The sequence below is a fragment of the Lampetra planeri genome, unplaced genomic scaffold, assembly GCF_965212315.1.
Source record: "Lampetra planeri unplaced genomic scaffold, kcLamPlan1.2.h2 scaffold_1183, whole genome shotgun sequence".
Taxonomy (NCBI): Eukaryota; Metazoa; Chordata; class Hyperoartia; order Petromyzontiformes; family Petromyzontidae; genus Lampetra; species Lampetra planeri.
The window spans coordinates 2501-26304 of record NW_027613897.1 but is presented as its reverse complement, the minus strand read 5'-3'; the positions used below and the strand labels follow the sequence as shown (position 1 = coordinate 26304).

The 23804-nt window shown below is 38.6% G+C and overlaps 1 protein-coding gene across 1 annotated transcript in view; it reads right to left on the bottom strand.

The window, feature by feature from the left end:
• LOC144738838 (transient receptor potential cation channel subfamily M member 1-like) overlaps nt 1–23804 on the bottom strand; it is a gene marked incomplete at both ends in the record, with an annotated part of 30609 nt that overhangs the window by 5296 nt on the left and 1509 nt on the right. Inside the window, 3 exons of the mRNA XM_078621832.1 lie at nt 976–1147; nt 18140–18264; nt 19653–19725. Coding sequence (XP_078477958.1) covers nt 976–1147; nt 18140–18264; nt 19653–19725 — 370 coding nt within the window. The remainder of the gene's footprint in view (nt 1–975; nt 1148–18139; nt 18265–19652; nt 19726–23804) is intronic.

The following is a 23804-nucleotide window of genomic DNA, read 5'->3' as shown; positions in this document are numbered from 1 at the left end:
TGTGTGTGTAGCCAGAGGCTTAGGGTCTACACGAGACGAGTGATGTGTGTGTAGCCAGAGGCATAGGGTCTACACGAGACGAGTGATGTGTGTGTAGCCAGAGGCATAGGGTCTACACGAGACGAGTGATGTGTGTGTAGCCAGAGGCATAGGGTCTACACGAGACGAGTGATGTGTGTGTAGCCAGAGGCATAGGGTCTACACGAGACGAGTGATGTGTGTGTAGCCAGAGGCATAGGGTCTACACGAGACGAGTGAAGAGTGTAGCCAGAGGCAGAGAGTCTACACGAGCTAAGTGAAGAGTGTAGCCAGGGGCAGAGAGTCTACACGAGCTAAGTGAAGTGTGCAGTCGTAAGAATAGAGACCACACGTTGTATTGTGACAAGTCAAGATTTAATAAAAAGTGTGTTACCCGTCAAGGAGTTTCCTGCCGTCATTTCCAATACTTCATAAGTGTAGTAGTAGTGGTAGTAGTGTAAGTGTAGTAGTAGTGATAGTAGTAGTAGTGATAGTAGTAATGTAGTAGTACTAGTGATAGTAGTGGTACTAGTGATGATAGTGATGGTGGTAGTACTAGTGGTAGTAGTAGTGGTAGTAGTAGTGTAGTAGTAGTGTAGTAGTAGTGTAGTAGTAGTGGTGGTAGTAGTGTAGTAGTAGTGGTAGTAGTAGTGGTGGTAGTGTAGTAGTGGTAGTGAGTGATAGTAGTGATAGTAGTAGTGGTAGTAGTAGTAGTGGTAGTAGTAATGTAGTAGTACTAGTGATAGTAGTGGTACTAGTGATGGTAGTGATGGTGGTAGTACTAGTGATAGTAGTAGTGTAGTAGTAGTAGTAGTGGTAGTAGTAGTAGTGTAGTAGTGATAGTACTAGTGATAGTAGTAGTGGTAGTAGTAGTGGTAGTAGTAGTAGTGGTACTAGTAGTGGTACTAGTAGTGATGGTACTAGTGATGGTACTAGTGATGGTACTAGGTAACTCACGTGTGTTGATCTTCTGCAGGGAAACGTGCTTCTCCAGCTGACGGCGTAGACGAACCTCGGCCCCGTATCGCCCAGCCGTGCCGTTGTCGGCCAGGATAAAGTGCGTGTGCATGCTGTTGAGTACCGTCAGGCGACTCAGAGGATTCGACATCGTCTGGTACGGACGCACAACCTGCCAGAGGAGAGATGGTGGTGGTGGTAGTTAGTTGTGTTAGTTGTGGTGGTGGTGGTGGTAGTGAGTGTGCATGCTGTTGAGTACCGTCAGGCGACTCAGAGGATTCGACATCGTCTGGTAGGGACGGACCACCTACAAGCGGAGAGATGGTGGTGGTGGTAGTTAGTTGTGTTAGTTGTGGTGGTGGTGGTGGTGGTAGTTAGTTTAGTTGTGGTGGTGGTGGTGGTGGTAGTTAGTTGTGGTGGTTGTGGTGGTGGTGGTAGTGAGTGAGTGTGCATGCTGTTGAGTACCGTCAGGCGACTCAGAGGATTCGACATCGTCTGGTAGGGACGGACCACCTACAAGCGGAGAGATGGTGGTGGTGCTAGTTAGTTGTGTTAGTTGTGGTGGTGGTGGTGGTGGTGGTGGTGGTGGTGGTGGTGAGTGAGTGTGCATGCTGTTGAGTAACCGTCAGGCGACTCAGCGGATTCGACATCGTCTGGTACGGACGCACAACCTGCCAGAGGAGAGATGGTGGTGGTGGTGGTAGTTAGTTGTGGTGGTGGTGGCGGTGGTGGTGGCGGTGGTTGTGGTGGTGGTGGTAGTGAGTGAGTGTGCATGCTGTTGAGTACCGTCAGGCGACTCAGAGGATTCGACATCGTCTGGTAGGGACGGACCACCTACAAGCGGAGAGATGGTGGTGGTGGTGGTTAGTTGTGTTAGTTGTGGTGGTGGTGGTGGTGGTGGTAGTGAGTGAGTGTGCATGCTGTTGAGTACCGTCAGGCGACTCAGAGGATTCGACATCGTCTGGTAGGGACGGACCACCTACAAGCGGAGAGATGGTGGTGGTGGTGGTTAGTTGTGTTAGTTGTGGTGGTGGTGGTGGTGGTGGTAGTGAGTGAGTGTGCATGCTGTTGAGTACCGTCAGGCGACTCAGAGAATTCGACATCGTCTGGTACGGACGCACAACCTGCCAGAGGAGAGATGGTGGTGGTGGTAGTTAGTTGTGTTAGTTGTGGTGGTGGTGGTGGTGGTGGTAGTGAGTGAGTGTGCATGCTGTTGAGTACCGTCAGGCGACTCAGCGGATTCGACATCGTCTGGTACGGACGGACCACCTACAAGCGGAGAGATGGTGGTGGTGGTAGTTAGTTGTGTTAGTTGTGGTGGTGGTGGTGGTTAGTTGTGTTAGTTGTGGTGGTGGTGGTGGTTAGTTGTGTTAGTTGTGGTGGTGGTGGTGGTGGTAGTGAGTGCGTGTGCATGCTGTTGAGTACCGTCAGGCGACTCAGCGGATTCGACATCGTCTGGTACGGACGCACAACCTGCCAGAGGAGAGATGGTGGTGGTGGTGGTAGTTAGTTGTGTTAGTTGTGGTGGTGGTGGTGGTAGTGGTGGTGGTAGTTAGTTGTGTTAGTTGTGGTGGTGGTGGTGGTTAGTTGTGTTAGTTGTGGTGGTGGTGGTGGTGGTAGTGAGTGAGTGTGCTGTTGAGTACCGTCAGGCGACTCAGCGGGTTCGACATCGTCTGGTACGGACGGACCACCTGCCGTCAATACCACTACTACACTAGTAGTGACTACTACACTAGTAGTGACTACTACACTAGTAGTGACTACTACACTAGTAGTGACTACTAACTAGTAGTCACTACTACACTAGTAGTCACTACTACACTAGTAGTGACTACTAACTAGTAGTCACTACTACACTAGTAGTCACTACTACACTAGTAGTGACTACTACACTAGTAGTGACTACTACACTAGTAGTGACTACTAACTAGTAGGCACTACTACACTAGTAGTGACTACTAACTAGTAGTCACTACTACACTAGTAGTGACTACTAACTAGTAGTCACTACTACACTAGTAGTGACTACTACACTAGTAGTCACTACTACACTAGTAGTGACTACTACACTAGTAGTCACTACTACACTAGTAGTGACTACTAACTAGTAGTCACTACTACACTAGTAGTGACTACTAACTAGTAGTCACTACTACACTAGTAGTGACTACTACACTAGTAGTGACTACTAACTAGTAGTCACTACTACACTAGTAGTGACTACTACACTAGTAGTGACTACTAACTAGTAGTCACTACTACACTAGTAGTGACTACTAACTAGTAGTCACTACTACACTAGTAGTGACTACTAACTAGTAGTCACTACTACACTAGTAGTGACTACTAACTAGTAGTCACTACTACACTAGTAGTGACTACTAACTAGTAGTGACTACTACACTAGTAGTGACTACTAACTAGTAGTCACTACTACACTAGTAGTGACTACTAACTAGTAGTCACTACTACACTAGTAGTGACTACTAACTAGTAGTCACTACTACACTAGTAGTGACTACTAACTAGTAGTCACTACTACACTAGTAGTGACTACTAACTAGTAGTGACTACTACACTAGTAGTGACTACTAACTAGTAGTCACTACTACACTAGTAGTGACTACTAACTAGTAGTCACTACTAACTAGTAGTGACTACTAACTAGTAGTCACTACTACACTAGTAGTCACTACTACACTAGTAGTGACTACTAACTAGTAGTCACTACTACACTAGTAGTGACTACTAACTAGTAGTCACTACTACACTAGTAGTGACTACTAACTAGTAGTCACTACTACACTAGTAGTGACTACTAACTAGTAGTCACTTCTACACTAGTAGTGACTACTAACTAGTAGTCACTACTACACTAGTAGTGACTACTAACTAGTAGTCACTACTACACTAGTAGTGACTACTAACTAGTAGTCACTACTACACTAGTAGTGACTACTAACTAGTAGTCACTACTACACTAGTAGTCACTACTAACTAGTAGTCACTACTACACTAGTAGTGGCTACTAACTAGTAGTCACTACTACACTAGTAGTGACTACTAACTAGTAGTCACTACTACACTAGTAGTGACTACTAACTAGTAGGCACTACTACACTAGTAGTGACTACTAACTAGTAGTCACTACTACACTAGTAGTGACTACTAACTAGTAGTCACTACTACACTAGTAGTCACTACTACACTAGTAGTGACTACTAACTAGTAGTCACTACTACACTAGTAGTGACTACTACACTAGTAGTGACTACTAACTAGTAGTCACTACTACACTAGTAGTGACTACTAACTAGTAGTCACTACTACACTAGTAGTGACTACTAACTAGTAGTCACTACTACACTAGTAGTGACTACTAACTAGTAGTCACTACTACACTAGTAGTCACTACTACACTAGTAGTGACTACTACACTAGTAGTGACTACTAACTAGTAGTCACTACTACACTAGTAGTGACTACTAACTAGTAGGCACTACTACACTAGTAGTGACTACTAACTAGTAGGCACTACTACACTAGTAGTGACTACTAACTAGTAGTCACTACTACACTAGTAGTGACTACTAACTAGTAGTCACTACTACACTAGTAGTGACTACTACACTAGTAGTCACTACTACACTAGTAGTGACTACTACACTAGTAGTCACTACTACACTAGTAGTGACTACTAACTAGTAGTCACTACTACACTAGTAGTGACTACTAACTAGTAGTCACTACTACACTAGTAGTGACTACTAACTAGTAGTCACTACTACACTAGTAGTGACTACTAACTAGTAGTCACTACTACACTAGTAGTGACTACTAACTAGTAGTCACTACTACACTAGTAGTGACTACTAACTAGTAGTGACTACTACACTAGTAGTGACTACTAACTAGTAGTCACTACTACACTAGTAGTGACTACTAACTAGTAGTTACTACTACACTAGTAGTGACTACTAACTAGTAGTCACTACTACACTAGTAGTGACTACTAACTAGTAGTGACTACTACACTAGTAGTGACTACTAACTAGTAGTCACTACTACACTAGTAGTGACTACTAACTAGTAGTCACTACTACACTAGTAGTGACTACTAACTAGTAGTCACTACTACACTAGTAGTGACTACTAACTAGTAGTCACTACTACACTAGTAGTGACTACTAACTAGTAGTCACTACTACACTAGTAGTGACTACTAACTAGTAGTGACTACTAACTAGTAGTCACTACTACACTAGTAGTGACTACTAACTAGTAGTCACTACTAACTAGTAGTGACTACTAACTAGTAGTCACTACTACACTAGTAGTGACTACTAACTAGTAGTCACTACTACACTAGTAGTCACTACTACACTAGTAGTCACTACTACACTAGTAGTGACTACTAACTAGTAGTCACTACTACACTAGTAGTGACTACTAACTAGTAGTCACTACTACACTAGTAGTGACTACTACACTAGTAGTGACTACTACACTAGTAGTGACTACTAACTAGTAGTCACTACTACACTAGTAGTGACTACTAACTAGTAGGCACTACTACACTAGTAGTGACTACTAACTAGTAGGCACTACTACACTAGTAGTGACTACTAACTAGTAGTCACTACTACACTAGTAGTGACTACTAACTAGTAGTCACTACTACACTAGTAGTGACTACTAACTAGTAGTCACTACTACACTAGTAGTGACTACTAACTAGTAGTGACTACTACACTAGTAGTGACTACTAACTAGTAGTCACTACTACACTAGTAGTGACTACTAACTAGTAGTCACTACTACACTAGTAGTGACTACTAACTAGTAGTCACTACTACACTAGTAGTGACTACTAACTAGTAGTGACTACTACACTAGTAGTGACTACTAACTAGTAGTCACTACTACACTAGTAGTGACTACTAACTAGTAGTCACTACTACACTAGTAGTGACTACTAACTAGTAGTCACTACTACACTAGTAGTGACTACTAACTAGTAGTCACTACTACACTAGTAGTGACTACTAACTAGTAGTCACTACTACACTAGTAGTGACTACTAACTAGTAGTCACTACTACACTAGTAGTGACTACTAACTAGTAGTGACTACTAACTAGTAGTCACTACTACACTAGTAGTGACTACTAACTAGTAGTCACTACTAACTAGTAGTGACTACTAACTAGTAGTCACTACTACACTAGTAGTCACTACTACACTAGTAGTGACTACTAACTAGTAGTCACTACTACACTAGTAGTGACTACTAACTAGTAGTCACTACTACACTAGTAGTGACTACTAACTAGTAGTCACTACTACACTAGTAGTGACTACTAACTAGTAGTCACTACTACACTAGTAGTGACTACTAACTAGTAGTCACTACTACACTAGTAGTGACTACTAGTTAGTAGTCACTAACTAACTAGTACTAACTACTAACTAACTAACTACTAACTAACTAGTACTAACTAATTAACTACTAACTAACTAGTACTAACTAACTAGTACTAACTAACTAGTACTAACTAACTAGTACTAACTAACTAGTACTAACTAACTAGTACTAACTAACTAGTACTAGCTACTAACTAACTACTAACTAACTACTAACTAACTACTAACTAACTACTAACTAACTACTAACTAACTAGTACTAACTAACTACTAACTAGTACTAACTAACTACTAACTAGTACTAACTAACTAGTACTAACTAGTACTAACTAACTACTAACTAACTAGTACTAACTAGTACTAACTAACTACTAACTAACTACTAACTAGTACTAACTAACTAGTACTAACTAGTAACTAACTAACTACTAACTAACTAGTACTAACTAGTACTAACTAACTAGTACTAACTAGTACTAACTAACTAGTAACTAACTACTAACTAACTACTAACTAACTAGTACTAACTAACTAGTACTAACTAACTAGTAACTAACTAACTAGTACTAACTAGTACTAACTAACTAGTAACTAACTACTAACTAACTACTAACTAACTAGTACTAACTAACTACTAACTAACTACTAACTAGTACTAACTAACTAGTACTAACTAGTAACTAACTAACTACTAACTAACTAGTACTAACTAGTACTAACTAACTAGTACTAACTAGTACTAACTAACTAGTAACTAACTACTAACTAACTACTAACTAACTAGTACTAACTAACTAGTACTAACTAACTAGTACTAACTAACTAGTACTAACTAGTACTAACTAACTAGTAACTAACTACTAACTAACTACTAACTAACTAGTACTAACTAACTAGTACTAACTAACTAGTAACTAACTAACTAGTACTAACTAACTAGTACTAACTAGTAACTAACTAACTACTAACTAACTAGTACTAACTACTAACTAACTAGTACTAACTAACTACTAACTAACTAGTACTAACTACTAACTAACTAGTACTAACTAACTAGTACTAACTAACTAGTACTAACTAGTACTAACTAACTAGTAACTAACTACTAACTAACTACTAACTAACTAGTACTAACTAGTAACTACTAACTAGTACTAACTAACTAGTACTAACTAGTACTAACTACTAACTAACTACTAACTAACTACTAACTAACTACTAACTAACTACTAACTAACTAGTACTAACTAGTACTAACTACTAACTAACTACTAACTAACTACTAACTAACTACTAACTAACTACTAACTAGTACTAACTACTAACTAGTACTAACTAACTACTAACTAGTACTAACTAACTACTAACTAGTACTAACTACTAACTAGTACTAACTACTAACTAACTACTAACTAACTAACTAGTACTAACTAGTACTAACTAACTACTAACTAACTAGTACTAACTAACTAGTACTAACTAACTACTAACTAACTACTAACTAACTACTAACTAACTACTAACTAGTACTAACTACTAACTAACTAGTACTAACTACTAACTAACTAGTAACTAACTACTAACTAACTACTAACTAACTAGTACTAACTACTAACTAACTAGTAACTAACTACTAACTAACTACTAACTAACTACTAACTAACTACTAACTAACTAGTAACTAGTACTAACTACTAACTAACTACTAACTAACTAGTAACTAACTACTAACTAACTACTAACTAACTACTAACTAACTAGTACTAACTACTAACTAACTACTAACTAACTACTAACTAACTACTAACTAACTACTAACTAACTACTAACTAACTACTAACTAACTACTAACTAGTACTAACTACTAACTAACTAGTAACTAACTACTAACTAACTACTAACTAACTACTAACTAGTACTAACTAACTAGTAACTAGTACTAACTACTAACTAACTACTAACTAACTACTAACTAACTACTAACTAACTACTAACTAGTACTAACTACTAACTAACTACTAACTAACTACTAACTAACTACTAACTAACTAGTAACTAGTACTAACTACTAACTAACTACTAACTAACTAGTAACTAACTACTAACTACTACTAACTAACTACTAACTAACTAGTAACTAACTACTAACTAACTAGTAACTAACTACTAACTAACTACTAACTAACTACTAACTAGTAACTAACTACTAACTAACTACTAACTAACTAGTAACTAACTACTAACTACTACTAACTAACTACTAACTAACTAGTAACTAACTACTAACTAACTACTAACTAACTACTAACTAACTACTAACTAACTAGTAACTAACTACTAACTAACTACTAACTACTAGTAACTAACTACTAACTAACTACTAACTAACTACTAACTAACTAGTAACTAACTACTAACTAACTACTAACTAACTAGTAACTACTAACTAACTAGTAACTAACTACTAACTAACTACTAACTAGTAACTAACTACTAACTAACTACTAACTAACTACTAACTAACTAGTAACTAACTACTAACTAACTAGTAACTAACTACTAACTAACTACTAACTAACTACTAACTAACTAGTAACTAACTACTAACTAACTACTAACTAACTACTAACTAACTAGTAACTAACTACTAACTAACTAGTACTAACTAGTAACTAACTACTAACTAACTACTAACTAACTACTAACTAACTAGTACTAGCTACTAACTAACTACTAACTAACTAGTAACTAACTACTAACTACTAGTAACTAACTACTAACTAACTACTAACTAACTAGTACTAACTACTAACTAACTAGTACTAACTACTAACTACTAACTACTAACTACTAACTATCTACTAACTAACTAGTACTAACTACTAACTAACTACTAACTAACTACTAACTAACTACTAACTAACTACTAACTAACTAGTACTAACTACTAACTAACTACTAACTAACTACTAACTAACTACTAACTACTAACTAACTACTAACTAACTACTAACTACTAACTAACTACTAACTAACTACTAACTACTAACTAACTACTAACTAACTACTAACTAACTAGTACTAACTAGTACTAACTACTAACTAACTACTAACTAACTACTAACTAACTACTAACTACTAACTAACTAGTAACTAACTACTAACTAACTACTAACTAACTACTAACTAACTACTAACTAACTACTAACTACTAGTAACTAACTACTAACTAACTACTAACTAACTACTAACTAACTACTAACTAACTACTAACTACTAGTAACTAACTACTAACTAACTACTAACTACTAGTAACTAACTACTAACTAACTACTAACTAACTACTAACTAACTACTAACTACTAGTAACTAACTACTAACTAACTAGTAACTAACTACTAACTAACTAGTAACTAACTACTAACTAACTACTAACTAACTACTAACTAACTACTAACTAACTACTAACTAACTACTAACTAACTAGTACTAACTACTAACTAACTACTAACTAACTACTAACTAACTACTAACTAACTACTAACTAGTACTAACTACTAACTAACTACTAACTAACTACTAACTAACTACTAACTAACTAGTACTAACTACTAACTAACTACTAACTAACTACTAACTAACTACTAACTAACTACTAACTACTAACTAACTACTAACTAACTAGTAACTAACTACTAACTAACTACTAACTAACTACTAACTAACTACTAACTAACTACTAACTACTAGTAACTAACTAGTAACTAACTACTAACTAACTACTAACTAACTACTAACTAACTACTAACTAACTACTAACTAACTACTAACTAACTACTAACTACTAACTAACTACTAACTAACTAGTACTAACTACTAACTAACTACTAACTAACTACTAACTAACTACTAACTAACTACTAACTAACAAGTACTAACTACTAACTACTAACTAGCTACTAACTAACTACTAACTAACTACTAACTAACTAGTACTAACTACTAACTAACTACTAACTAACTACTAACTAACTACTAACTACTACTAACTACTAACTAACTAGTAACTAACTACTAACTAACTACTAACTAACTACTAACTACTAACTAACTACTAACTAACTACTAACTAACTACTAACTAACTACTAACTACTAACTAACTACTAACTAACTACTAACTAACTACTAACTAACTAGTACTAACTACTAACTAACTACTAACTAACTACTAACTACTAGTAACTAACTACTAACTAACTACTAACTAACTACTAACTAGCTACTAACTAACTACTAACTAACTAGTAACTAACTACTAACTAACTAGTAACTAACTACTAACTACTAGTAACTAACTACTAACTAACTACTAGCTACTAACTAACTACTAACTAACTAGTAACTAACTACTAACTAACTACTAACTAACTACTAACTAACTACTAACTAACTACTAACTACTAACTAACTACTAACTAACTACTAACTAACTAGTAACTAACTACTAACTAACTACTAACTAACTACTAACTAACTACTAACTAACTACTAACTAACTACTAACTAACTACTAACTACTAACTAACTACTAACTAACTACTAACTAACTAGTACTAACTACTAACTAACTAGTACTAACTACTAACTAACTACTAACTAACTACTAACTAACTACTAACTAACTACTAACTACTAACTAACTACTAACTAACTAGTAACTAACTACTAACTAACTACTAACTAACTAGTACTAACTACTAACTAACTACTAACTAACTACTAACTAACTACTAACTAACTACTAACTACTAGTAACTAACTACTAACTAACTACTAACTAACTACTAACTACTAACTAACTACTAACTAACTACTAACTAACTAGTACTAACTACTAACTAACTACTAACTAACTACTAACTAACTACTAACTAACTAGTACTAACTACTAACTACTAGCTACTAACTACTAACTAGTACTAACTACTAACTAACTACTAACTAACTACTAACTAACTACTAACTACTAACTAACTACTAACTAACTACTAACTAACTAGTACTAACTAACTAGTACTAACTACTAACTAACTACTAACTAACTACTAACTAACTAGTACTAACTAACTACTAACTAACTACTAACTAACTAGTACTAACTACTAACTACTAACTAACTAGTACTAACTACTAACTAACTACTAACTACTAACTACTAACTAACTACTAACTAACTACTAACTAACTAGTAACTAACTACTAACTAACTACTAACTAACTACTAACTAACTACTAACTAACTACTAACTAACTACTAACTAACTACTAACTAACTAGTAACTAACTAGTACTAACTACTAACTAACTACTAACTAACTACTAACTAACTAGTAACTAACTACTAACTACTAACTAACTAACTACTAACTAACTACTAACTAACTACTAACTAACTAGTAACTAACTACTAACTAACTACTAACTAACTACTAACTACTAACTAACTACTAACTAACTACTAACTAACTACTAACTAACTAGTACTAACTACTAACTAACTACTAACTAACTACTAACTAACTACTAACTAACTAGTACTAACTACTAACTAACTACTAACTAACTACTAACTAACTACTAACTAACTAGTAACTAACTACTAACTAACTACTAACTAACTAGTAACTAACTAGTAACTAACTACTAACTAACTACTAACTAACTAGTACTAACTACTAACTAACTACTAACTAACTACTAACTAACTAGTAACTAACTACTAACTAACTACTAACTAACTACTAACTAACTACTAACTACTAACTAACTACTAACTAACTACTAACTAACTACTAACTAACTAGTACTAACTACTAACTAACTACTAACTACTAACTACTAACTAACTACTAACTAACTACTAACTAACTACTAACTACTAACTACTAACTACTAACTAACTACTAACTAACTACTAACTAACTACTAACTACTAACTACTAACTACTAACTAACTACTAACTACTAACTACTAACTACTAACTAACTACTAACTACTAACTAACTACTAACTACTAACTACTAACTACTAACTACTAACTAACTACTAACTAACTACTAACTAGTACTAACTAACTAGTACTAACTACTAACTAACTACTAACTAACTACTAACTAACTACTAACTACTAACTACTAACTACTAACTACTAACTACTAACTACTAACTAACTACTAACTACTAACTAACTAGTACTAACTAACTACTAACTACTAACTAACTACTAACTAACTACTAACTAACTACTAACTAACTACTAACTAACTAGTACTAACTACTAACTACTAACTAACTACTAACTAACTACTAACTAACTACTAACTAACTACTAACTACTAACTAACTACTAACTAACTACTAACTAACTACTAACTACTAACTAACTACTAACTAACTACTAACTAACTAGTAACTAGCTACTAACTAACTACTAACTAACTACTAACTAACTACTAACTAACTACTAACTAACTACTAACTACTAACTAACTACTAACTAACTACTAACTAACTACTAACTAACTACTAACTAACTACTAACTAACTACTAACTAACTACTAACTAACTACTAACTAACTACTAACTAACTAGTACTAACTACTAACTAACTACTAACTAACTACTAACTAACTAGTAACTAACTACTAACTAACTACTAACTAACTACTAACTAACTACTAACTAACTACTAACTAACTAGTAACTAGCTACTAACTAACTACTAACTAACTACTAACTAACTACTAACTAACTACTAACTAACTACTAACTAACTACTAACTAACTAGTAACTAGCTACTAACTAACTACTAACTAACTACTAACTAACTACTAACTAACTACTAACTAACTACTAACTAACTAACTACTAACTAACTACTAACTAACTAGTACTAACTACTAACTAGTACTAACTAACTAGTACTAACTACTAACTACTAACTAACTACTAACTAACTAGTACTAACTAACTACTAACTAACTAGTACTAACTAACTACTAACTAACTACTAACTAACTAGTACTAACTAGTAACTAACTACTAACTACTAACTAACTACTAACTACTAACTAACTAGTACTAACTAACTACTAACTAACTAGTACTAACTAACTACTAACTAACTAGTACTAACTAACTACTAACTAACTAGTACTAACTAACTAGTACTAACTAACTAGTACTAACTACTAACTAACTACTAACTAACTACTAACTAACTAGTACTAACTAGTACTAACTAACTACTAACTAACTACTAACTAACTAGTAACTAACTAGTAACTAACTACTAACTAGCTACTAACTAACTACTAACTAACTACTAACTAACTAGTAACTAACTACTAACTACTAACTAACTAGTACTAACTGCTAACTACTAACTAACTAGTACTAACTACTAACTACTAACTAACTAGTAACTAACTAGTAACTACTAACTAACTAGTACTAACTAGTAACTAACTACTAACTAACTACTAACTAACTACTAACTAACTACTAACTACTAACTAACTACTAACTAACTACTAACTAACTACTAACTAACTAGTAACTAACTACTAACTAACTACTAACTAACTACTAACTACTAACTAACTACTAACTAACTACTAACTAACTAGTAACTAACTACTAACTAGCTACTAACTAACTACTAACTAACTACTAACTACTAACTACTAACTAACTACTAACTAACTACTAACTAACTACTAACTAACTACTAACTACTAACTAACTACTAACTACTAACTACTAACTAACTAGTACTAACTACTAACTAACTAGTACTAACTAGTACTAACTAACTAGTACTAACTACTAACTAACTAGTACTAACTAGTACTAACTAACTACTAACTAACTACTAACTAACTAGTAACTAACTAGTAACTAACTACTAACTACTAACTACTAACTAACTAGTACTAACTACTAACTAACTACTAACTAACTAGTAACTAACTAGTAACTAACTACTAACTACTAACTAACTACTAACTACTAACTACTAACTAACTAGTACTAACTACTAACTACTAACTAACTAGTACTAACTACTAACTACTAACTAACTAGTACTAACTACTAACTAACTAGTAACTAACTAGTACTAACTAGTACTAACTAACTACTAACTAACTACTAACTAACTAGTACTAACTACTAACTACTAACTAACTAGTACTAACTACTAACTAACTACTAACTAACTACTAACTAACTACTAACTAACTACTAACTACTAACTAACTAGTACTAACTACTAACTAACTACTAACTAACTACTAACTAACTAGTACTAACTACTAACTAGTACTAACTAACTACTAACTAACTAGTACTAACTAACTACTAACTACTAACAACTAACTAACTAGTACTAACTAGTACTAACTAACTACTAACTAACTAGTACTAACTAACTACTAACTACTAACAACTAACTAACTAGTACTAACTAACTACTAACTAGTACTAACTAACTAGTACTAACTAGCTAGTAACTAACTACTAACTAGTACTAACTAACTACTAACTACTAACTAGTACTAACTAACTAGTACTAACTAACTACTAACTAACTAGTACTAACTAACTAGTACTAACTAACTAGTACTAACTAACTAGTACTAACTAACTACTAACTAACTAGTACTAACTAACTAGTACTAACTAACTACTAACTAACTAGTACTAACTAACTAGTACTAACTAACTAGTACTAACTAACTACTAACTAACTAGTACTAACTAACTAGTACTAACTAACTACTAACTAACTAGTACTAACTAACTAGTACTAACTAACTAGTACTAACTAACTACTAACTAACTAGTACTAACTAACTAGTACTAACTAACTACTAACTACTAACTAGTACTAACTAACTAGTACTAACTAACTAGTACTAACTAACTAGTACTAACTAACTACTAACTACTAACTAGTACTAACTAACTAGTACTAACTAACTACTAACTAACTACTAACTAACTACTAACTAACTAGTACTAACTACTAACTACTAACTAACTAGTACTAACTACTAACTAACTACTAACTAACTACTAACTAACTACTAACTACTAACTAACTAGTACTAACTACTAACTAACTAGTACTAACTAGTACTAACTAACTAGTACTAACTACTAACTAGTACTAACTAACTACTAACTAACTAGTACTAACTAACTACTAACTACTAACAACTAACTAACTAGTACTAACTAACTACTAACTAGTACTAACTAACTAGTACTAACTAGCTAGTAACTAACTACTAACTAGTACTAACTAACTACTAACTACTAACTAGTACTAACTAACTAGTACTAACTAACTACTAACTAACTAGTACTAACTAACTAGTACTAACTAACTACTAACTAACTAGTACTAACTAACTAGTACTAACTAACTAGTACTAACTAACTACTAACTAACTAGTACTAACTAACTAGTACTAACTAACTACTAACTAACTAGTACTAACTAACTAGTACTAACTAACTAGTACTAACTAACTAGTACTAACTAACTACTAACTAACTAGTACTAACTAACTACTAACTAACTAGTACTAACTAACTACTAACTAACTAGTACTAACTAACTAGTACTAACTAACTACTAACTAACTAGTACTAACTAACTAGTACTAACTAACTACTAACTACTAACTAGTACTAACTAACTAGTACTAACTAACTACTAACTAACTAGTACTAACTAACTAGTACTAACTAACTACTAACTAACTAGTACTAACTAACTAGTACTAACTAACTAGTACTAACTAACTACTAACTAACTAGTACTAACTAACTAGTACTAACTAACTAGTACTAACTAACTACTAACTAACTAGTACTAACTAACTAGTACTAACTAACTACTAACTAACTAGTACTAACTAACTAGTACTAACTAACTACTAACTAACTACTAACTAACTAGTACTAACTACTAACTACTAACTAACTAGTACTAACTACTAACTAACTACTAACTAACTACTAACTAACTACTAACTACTAACTAACTAGTACTAACTACTAACTAACTAGTACTAACTAGTACTAACTAACTAGTACTAACTACTAACTAGTACTAACTAACTACTAACTAACTAGTACTAACTAACTACTAACTACTAACAACTAACTAACTAGTACTAACTAACTACTAACTAGTACTAACTAACTAGTACTAACTAGCTAGTAACTAACTACTAACTAGTACTAACTAACTACTAACTACTAACTAGTACTAACTAACTAGTACTAACTAACTACTAACTAACTAGTACTAACTAACTAGTACTAACTAACTACTAACTAACTAGTACTAACTAACTAGTACTAACTAACTAGTACTAACTAACTACTAACTAACTAGTACTAACTAACTAGTACTAACTAACTACTAACTAACTAGTACTAACTAACTAGTACTAACTAACTAGTACTAACTAACTAGTACTAACTAACTACTAACTAACTAGTACTAACTAACTACTAACTAACTAGTACTAACTAACTACTAACTAACTAGTACTAACTAACTAGTACTAACTAACTACTAACTAACTAGTACTAACTAACTAGTACTAACTAACTACTAACTACTAACTAGTACTAACTAACTAGTACTAACTAACTACTAACTAACTAGTACTAACTAACTAGTACTAACTAACTACTAACTAACTAGTACTAACTAACTAGTACTAACTAACTACTAACTAACTAGTACTAACTAACTAGTACTAACTAACTAGTACTAACTAACTACTAACTACTAACTAGTACTAACTAACTAGTACTAACTAACTACTAACTACTAACTAGTACTAACTAACTAGTACTAACTAACTAGTACTAACTAACTAGTACTAACTAACTACTAACTACTAACTAGTACTAACTAACTAGTACTAACTAACTACTAACTAACTAGTACTAACTAACTAGTACTAACTAACTAGTACTAACTAACTAGTACTAACTAACTACTAACTACTAACTAGTACTAACTAACTAGTACTAACTAACTACTAACTACTAACTAGTACTAACTAACTAGTACTAACTAACTAGTACTAACTAACTAGTACTAACTAACTACTAACTACTAACTAGTACTAACTAACTAGTACTAACTAACTACTAACTAACTAGTACTAACTAACTAGTACTAACTAACTACTAACTACTAACTAGTACTAACTAACTAGTACTAACTAACTAGTACTAACTAACTAGTACTAACTAAGTACTAACTACTAACTAACTACTAACTAACTAGTACTAACTAACTACTAACTAACTACTAACTAACTAGTACTAACTAACTAGTACTAACTAAGTACTAACTACTAACTAACTACTAACTAACTAGTACTAACTAACTACTAACTAACTACTAACTAACTAGTACTACTAACTAGTACTAACTAACTAGTAACTACTAACTAGTACTAACTCACGTCTTTGCCCACGAGGTCGTCCTTGTTCTCCACGATGCCCCAGGGCGCCAGCCCCACGCACTGACTAACTAGTAACTAACTACTAACTACTAACTAACTACTAACTAGTACTAACTAACTACTAACTACTAACTAGTACTAACTAACTAGTACTAACTAACTAGTACTAACTCACGTCTTTGCCCACGAGGTCGTCCTTGTTCTCCACGATGCCCCAGGGCGCCAGCCCCACGGTGCAGATCTTGCCGCGCGACTTGGACGAGTGGTCCTTGAGCGCGTCGCCAACGTGACGGATCACCCCTGTAGAGAGACACACAGATAGACACACAGATAGATAGACACACACACACACACACAGACACACACACACAGATACATAGACACACACACAGACACACACACACAGATACATAGACACACACACAGACACACACACATAGATAGAGACACACACACACACAGACACACACACACAGACACACACACACACAGACACACACACACAGACACACACAGACATACACAGACACACACAGACACACAGACACACACACAGACACACACACACAGACACACACACAGACACACACACAGACACACACACAGATAGATAGATACACACAGACACACACACATAGACACACACAGATAGATAGACACACACACAGATACACACACACAGACACACACACACAGACACACACACACAGACACACACACACACAGACACACACACACAGACACAGACACACACACACACAGACACACACACACACAGACACACACACACACACACAGACACACACACAGACACACACACACAGAGACACCCACACAGATAGACACACACACAGACACAAGACACACACAGAGACACACACAGATACACCCACACACACAGACACATAGACACACACACACATAGACACACACACATAGACACACAGAGCAAGTGGGTGAGTGAGTGGATGAGTGAGTGAGTGGGTGAATGAGTGAGCGAGTGAATGGGTGAGTTGGTGGATGAGTGAGTGAGTGGGTGAGCGAGTGAATGAGTTGGTGAATGAGTGGGCGAGTGAATGAGTGAGTGGGGGGATGAGTGAGTGGGTGGATGAGTGAGTGAGTGAATGAGTGAGTGAGTGGGTGAGTGAGTGGGTGGGTGGATGAGTGGGCGAGTGAATGAGTGAGTGAATGAGCTGGTGAACGAGTGGTGAGTGAATGAGCGAGTGAGTGGTTGGATAAGTGAGCGAGTGAATGAGCGAGTGAATGAGTTGGTGAATGAGTGAGCGAGTGAATGAGTGAGTGAGTTGGTATATGAGTGAGCAAGTGAATGAGTGAATGAGTGAGTGGATGAGTGAGCGAGTGGATGAGCGAGTGAATGAGTGAGTGAATGAGTTGGTGAATGAGTGAGCAAGTGAATGAGTGAATGAGTGAGTGGATGAGTGAGCGAGTGAATGAGTGAGTGAATGAGTGAGTGAATGAGTGAGTGGATGAGTGAGCGAGTGAATGAGTGAATTAGTGAGTGGATGAGTGAGCGAGTGAATGAGTGAGTGAATGAGTGAGTGAATGAGTGAGTGAATGAGTGAGCGAGTGAATGAGTGAATTAGTGAGTGGATGAGTGAGCGAGTGAATGAGTGAGTGAATGAGTGAGTGAATGAGTTGGTGAATGAGTGAGCGAGTGAATGAGTTACCTGTGTTGACTCCTTGAGTGAAGATCCAAGCTCCTGTCGTCATCGCAGCTTTAATTAGACCTTTCCCAAACACCTGGAGACACGGAGACACAAGAAGACAGACAGAGACACACGGAGACACACGGAGACACGCAGAGACACACGGAGACACACGGAGACACGGAGACACACGGAGACACACGGAGACACACGGAGACACACAGAGACACACGGAGACACACGGAGACACAGAGACACGGAGACACAGAGACACACGGAGACACACGGAGACACACGGAGACACACAGAGACACGGAGACACAGAGACACACGGAGACACACGGAGACACGGAGACACACAGAGACACGGAGACACACGGAGACACACAGAGACACGGAGACACAGAGACACACGGAGACACACAGAGACACGGAGACACGGAGACACACAGAGACACACGGAGACACACAGAGACACACGGAGACACACAGAGACACACGGAGACACACAGAGACACACGGAGACACACAGAGACACAGAGACACGGAGACACAGAGACACACGGAGACACACGGAGACACACGGAGACACACAGAGACACGGAGACACAAAGACACACGGAGACACACGGAGACACACGGAGACACACAGAGACACACGTAGAGACACGGAGACACACGGAGACACACGGAGACACACAGAGACACACGGAGACACGGAGACACACAGAGACACGGAGACACACGGAGACACACAGAGACACGGAGACACAGAGACACACGGAGACACACAGAGACACGGAGACACGGAGACACACAGAGACACACGGAGACACACAGAGACACACGGAGACACACAGAGACACACGGAGACACACAGAGACACACGGAGACACACAGAGACACAGAGACACGGAGACACAGAGACACACGGAGACACACAGAGACACACGGAGACACACAGAGACACACGGAGACACACGGAGACACACAGACACACAGAGACACGGAGACACACAGAGACACGGAGACACAGAGACACACGGAGACACACAGAGACACGGAGACACGGAGACACACAGAGACACACGGAGACACACGGAGACACACGGAGACACACAGAGACACAGAGACACGGAGACACAGAGACACACGGAGACACACAGAGACACACAGAGACACGGAGACACACAGAGACACGGAGACACACGGAGACACACAGAGACACAGAGACACGGAGACACACAGAGACACAGAGACACGGAGACACACGGAGACACACAGAGACACAGAGACACGGAGACACAGAGACACACGGAGACACACAGAGACACACAGAGACACGGAGACACAGAGACACACGGAGACACACAGAGACACACAGAGACACGGAGACACACAGAGACACGGAGACACACGGAGACACACAGAGACACACGGAGACACACGGAGACACGGGGACATGGAGACACGGGGACACACGCTGATTAGTGAGTGGTGAGGAGTGGTGAGGAGTGATGAGCGGTAGTGGTGAGTGTGAGTGGTGAGCAGTGATGAGTGTGAGTGGTGAGGAGCGGTGAGGAGTGGTGAGGCGTGGTGAGTGGTAGTGGTGAGTGTGAGTGGTGAGCAGTGGTGAGGAGTGGTGAGGAGTGGTGAGGAGTGGTGAGTGTGAGTGGTGAGTGTGAGTGGTGAGGAGTGGTGAGTGGTGAGTGTGAGTGGTGAGTGAGTGGTAGTGGTGAGTGGTGAGTGTGAGTGGTGAGTGTGAGTGGTGAGGAGTGGTGAGGAGTGGTGAGGAGTGGTGAGGAGTGGTGAGGAGTGGTGAGCAGTGGTGGTGAGCGTTCACCTGCTTGAGTTTGGGCTGCAACTCAAAGTTCTGGAGTCCTCCGTGGACCGAGATGAGTGGTGAGTGTGAGTGAGTGGTGAGTGTGAGTGGTGAGGAGTGGTGAGGAGTGGTGAGGAGTGGTGAGGAGTGGTGGCGAGCGCTCACCTGCTTGAGTTTGGGCTGCAACTCAAAGTTCTGGAGTCCTCTGTGGACCGAGATGAGTGGTGAGTGTGAGTGGTGAGTGTGAGTGGTGAGTGTGAGTGGTGAGGAGTGGTGAGCAGTGGTGAGGAGTGGTGAGGAGTGGTGAGGAGTGGTGAGGAGTGGTGAGCGTTCACCTGCTTGAGTTTGGGCTGCAACTCAAAGTTCTGGAGTCCTCCGTGGACCGAGATGAGTGGTGAGTGTGAGTGAGTGGTGAGTGTGAGTGGTGAGGAGTGGTGAGGAGTGGTGAGGAGTGGTGAGGAGTGGTGAGCAGTGGTGGTGAGCGCTCACCTGCTTGAGTTTGGGCTGCAACTCAAAGTTCTGGAGTCCTCCGTGGACCGAGATGAGTGGTGAGTGGTGAGTGAGTGGTAGTGGTGAAGAGTGGTGAGGAGTGGTGAGCAGTGGTGAGCAGTGGTGAGGAGTGGTGAGGAGTGGTGAGCGCTCACCTGCTTGAGTTTGGGCTGCAACTCAAAGTTCTGGAGTCCTCCGTGGACCGAGATGAGTGGTGAGTGTGAGTGGTGAGTGTGAGTGGTGAGGAGTGGTGAGCAGTGGTGAGTGGTGAGCAGTGGTGTAGCAGTGGTGAGGAGTGGTGAGGAGTGGTGAGGAGTGGTGAGCAGTGGTGAGCGCTCACCTGCTTGAGTTTGGGCTGCAACTCAAAGTTCTGGAGTCCTCCGTGGACCGAGATGAGTGGTGAGTGTGAGTGGTGAGTGAGTGGTGAGTGTGAGTGGTGAGGAGTGGTGAGCAGTGGTGAGTGGTGAGCAGTGTGAGCAGTGTGAGGAGTGGTGAGGAGTGGTGAGGAGTGGTGAGCAGTGGTGGCGAGCGCTCACCTGCTTGAGTTTGGGCTGCAACTCAAAGTTCTGGAGTCCTCCGTGGACCGAGATGAGTGGTGAGCGGTGAGTGAGTGGTGAGTGTGAGTGGTGAGGAGTGGTGAGGAGTGGTGAGGAGTGGTGAGCAGTGGTGGCGAGCGCTCACCTGCTTGAGTTTGGGCTGCAACTCAAAGTTCTGGAGTCCTCCGTGGACCGAGATGAGTGGTGAGTGTGAGTGAGTGGTGAGTGTGAGTGGTGAGGAGTGGTGAGGAGTGGTGAGGAGTGGTGAGGAGTGGTGAGGAGTGGTGAGTGTGAGTGGTGAGGAGTGGTGAGCAGTGGTGGTGAGCGTTCACCTGCTTGAGTTTGGGCTGCAACTCAAAGTTCTGGAGTCTTCCGTGGACCGAGATGAGTGGTGAGTGTGAGTGGTGAGTGTGAGTGTGAGTGGTGAGTGTGAGTGGTGAAGAGTGGTGAGGAGTGGTGAGCAGTGGTGAGGAGTGGTGAGGAGTGGTGAGGAGTGGCGAGCGCTCACCTGCTTGAGTTTGGGCTGCAACTCAAAGTTCTGGAGTCCTCCGTGGACCGAGATGAGTGGTGAGTGTGAGTGAGTGGTGAGTGTGAGTGGTGAGGAGTGGTGAGGAGTGGTGAGGAGTGGTGAGGAGTGGTGGCGAGCGCTCACCTGCTTGAGTTTGGGCTGCAACTCAAAGTTCTGGAGTCCTCCGTGACCGAGATGAGTGGTGAGTGTGAGTGAGTGGTGAGTGTGAGTGGTGAGTGTGAGTGGTGAGGAGTGGTGAGCAGTGGTGAGGAGTGGTGAGGAGTGGTGAGGAGTGGTGAGCAGTGGTGGCGAGCGTTCACCTGCTTGAGTTTGGGCTGCAACTCAAAGTTCTGGAGTCCCTCCGTGTACCGAGATGAGTGGGTGAGTGGTGAGTGAGTGGTAGTGGTGAAGAGTGGTGAGGAGTGGTGAGCAGTGGTGAGCAGTGGTGAGGAGTGGTGAGGAGTGGTGAGGAGTGGTGAGCGTTCACCTGCTTGAGTTTGGGCTGCAACCCAAAGTTCTGGAGTCCTCCGTGGACCGAGATGAGTGGTGAGTGTGAGTGGTGAGTGTGAGTGGTGAGTGTGAGTGGTGAAGAGTGGTGAGGAGTGGTGAGCAGTGGTGAGGAGTGGTGAGGAGTGGTGAGGAGTGGCGAGCGCTCACCTGCTTGAGTTTGGGCTGCAACTCAAAGTTCTGGAGTCCTCCGTGTACCGAGATGAGTGGTGAGTGGTGAGTGAGTGGTAGTGGTGAAGAGTGGTGAGGAGTGGTGAGCAGTGGTGAGCAGTGGTGAGGAGTGGTGAGGAGTGGTGAGCGTTCACCTGCTT